This window comes from Emiliania huxleyi, assembly GCF_000372725.1.
Source record: "Emiliania huxleyi CCMP1516 chromosome Unknown EMIHUscaffold_1337, whole genome shotgun sequence".
In the NCBI taxonomy this organism is placed as follows: Eukaryota; Haptophyta; order Isochrysidales; family Noelaerhabdaceae; genus Emiliania; species Emiliania huxleyi.
In genome coordinates this window covers 4,136-6,900 of record NW_005201251.1, presented here as the reverse complement: position 1 = coordinate 6,900, position 2,765 = coordinate 4,136, and the positions used below count along the sequence as shown (strand labels likewise).

At 63.3% G+C, this 2,765-nt stretch overlaps 1 protein-coding gene across 1 annotated transcript; it reads left to right on the top strand.

Annotated features, from left to right (window-relative positions):
• Window positions 1–2,151: 2,151 nt before the first annotated feature.
• Window positions 2,152–2,301, top strand: EMIHUDRAFT_77965 (hypothetical protein; the record flags this gene model as incomplete). The annotated part of the gene is made up of 1 exon (XM_005788589.1): window positions 2,152–2,301. A coding segment is annotated over one exon (150 nt), but the record flags the coding sequence as incomplete, so codon positions are not given.
• Window positions 2,302–2,765: the final 464 nt, after the last annotated feature.

The window sequence follows — 2,765 nt, the reverse complement described above, 5'->3', positions numbered from 1 at the left end:
GGCGGTATCAACCCTCCGTCATAGGGTTCTGAGGGCCGGAGTTTTTAAGACCTTTTAAAGAAACGAGGAGGTTTGGGGGCTTGCACTCCCACCCCCGCCGCCCTCGCAAGCTCACAGGTTGAGTTGAGGAGAAGCAGCTGAGGGAGATCAAAGCGGGAGAAGGCGGCACGGCGGCGGCGGCGCGGCGCCCCCCCATCCCCACGCCTCCGGGTCGTGCGTACCGCCTTCGGGCGTGCGAGTGTCCCCCCAGCGGGTCTGCTCTCCAGCAGACGCTCCGGTAATCAGGCCGAGAGTACCAGGCAGGTGGGGAGAAGAGCCCAGGGAGGGGAGAGGAGAAGAGCCCAGGGAGGGGGGAGGAGAAGAGCCCAAGGCGGCCTCCCTCTCCCTCCCCTCCCACCGGGCCTCCCTCTCCCTCTCCTCCCACCGGGCCTCCCTCTCCCCCTCCTACCGCCAAGCACCATCAGTCTCGAGGGGCCAGCCGCTGGAAGGGGCAAGCCAGCGGCACGAGGGCTTCAGCCACACAGCTACCAAGGGAACGCGACCCACACAAAGCACCAAAGTTAGGCATACCCCCCGGCGCAGTGTCCCCCACTATGTGTCGCCGTTCGTCGGGGCACGCTATCCTGTGCAGTCAGGGCAAGTGGGGGCGGGGTGGACAGCCCAGGCCAGATGCCCTGGGATCTCTCTGCCCAGTCCGGGGGTGCGTCGAACCTTCCATCACCCTGGGAACGTCCGGGTTTTGGAAGTAAAGATATATTACTTTTTGGGGGCTTAACTTGCCATTTAAGAGATTGCAGGCACGGGGGGTCCCTCTTTTAAGACCGCTTAAGAAAATCGGCCTCGCCGGCATGCGTCGCTGGGTTCCACGCCGTTTTCTCCAACACCGCCGTTATTAGGCACAAACCCGCCTCTGAAGACACATCTGTAAGTCTGGTGCACTGGCAGGAGCCATACTCGCATATAGGGGACGCGTGCTAGCTGACTGTACGGGCCAGCTTCCCGGCCTCCGGCGTCTACGCGCCGGGAGCCTCCGGGAGCCTCCCGGACCATCGACCTCGGGAGCTCTCCCGCACCGTTTAAGCGTTTAAGACCGTTTAAGAATTGGCGGCCCAGCAGCTCTTAAAACTTGCCCGGGCAAGTTTTAAGCCGTTTAAGCCGCAGGCGCCCCAGGCAGGCGCCAGGGCCCACCCTTTTTTTTAAGCCTAGGGGTCCCCTAAGCTGCAAGACTCGGCGCGGGGGCCGGGGGGAGAGGGGGAGTACGGTCACCTGCCCCTGCAGCTGTTCGGAGGGAGCGAACTGTCCCCAACCCATTCAACCACCCCCGGACCGTAGAAAGCATGCAAAGTGTTGGTGGTTCGAAACTTCCTTCTTCAGCTCTCGGAAGCCATGCTCGCACCCCTGAGTGCGACCCAGTACGGCCCTCCGTCCCGGCGACAATTCTTGCCACGCGACTCACCTTTGGGGCCGAGACTAGACGGCTACCGACCTGGTCGTCCTCATGCCGCTCCGCTGATGCCAGCACCGATTCGAACGCAAAGCCCTTTGGCCGTGGGCCAGCACTTGCAAATTGGCTTGGCGGGAGAAGCGAAGCAGACGAACGGCCGGTTGCCATCGCAGGCTCCGACGCCACATCTAGTGGCCCGTCGTCTAGCCCTGGCAGTAGCTAGTGGCTAGTCGACTAGAGACCTAATAGGCTAATAGGGACGTACATACCGTGTGGCAGCTACCAATCTGCCTGTCGCTCGCGGCATGTACCATGTTCATCTCCAGCTGGCTGCTTGCATGGGGTTTCACTTGCTTTTTCCGGCTGTTACTGACGGAGAGGAATTCACGGAGATGGTGCGTCTAGCACGAGGAAAGCCCGGCGCCGAAAGAAAGAAAGAAATTCGTTGAAGGGAGAGAGGATGGGAGAACGCCGACATTAAAATCCCTGTGTGGTGGCGGCGTGCCGTCCTCCCATCCCTCCCTTGGGTTGTCTGTTTTCTTTCTTTCTTTCTTTAGAACGCCGACAGGCTTGCTGCCGGCTAGGATTCCGTGAGCAAAGAGAGAGAGTCCGGCGTGAGGACCGATGGCGAAGAAGAAGGTGATCGGCGAGCAGAAGCCTGCAGTTGTCTCCCGCTGACGCGCGGCCCGTGTCCACAGGGTGTCCAAGTCATACGACTCGTCAGCCAAGCCGGCACCGGCTACTTCTACACAAAGCTCAAGAACTTCAAGGCAGGCGTCGAGAAGCTGCAGCTCCTCAAGTTTGATCCGATCGTGAACAAGCGCGTGCTCTTCAAGGAGGAGCGCATCAAGAAATGAGGAGAGAGCGCCGCTCGCGGGGGGTCGGGGGCGTCGATGGGGAGGGAGGCGGCGGCGGTGGCGCAGGCGGCGGTGGCACGGGCGGTGGCAGCAGCCGTCGCTCACGGCGGCGTGGCCAGCGCGCCGCGAAGGCCCGCTCCCTCAGGGACGGGGTCGCGACCCTGCCGATCCCGCCGATTGGTCAGAACAGCAACTCGACCTTGCTGAGGCAGCTCTGCCCGTCGCGCGAGTACAAGTCGTGCTTTGGCGCCGCCGTCGCAGCGCGCTACACCGTGCGCGAGGTCTTCCGCGGGCGCGTCGACGATCCAGAGGGCGCGGCCGAGCGGGCTCCACGTACCATCCCCTGCCCCTCCTCCTCCTCCTCCTCCTCCTCCTCCTCCTCCTCCTCCGCCGCCGCCGCTGCCACCGCTGCCACTGCTGCCGGTTCCGCCGCCACCTCCTCCACCGCCTCCGCCTCCGCCTCC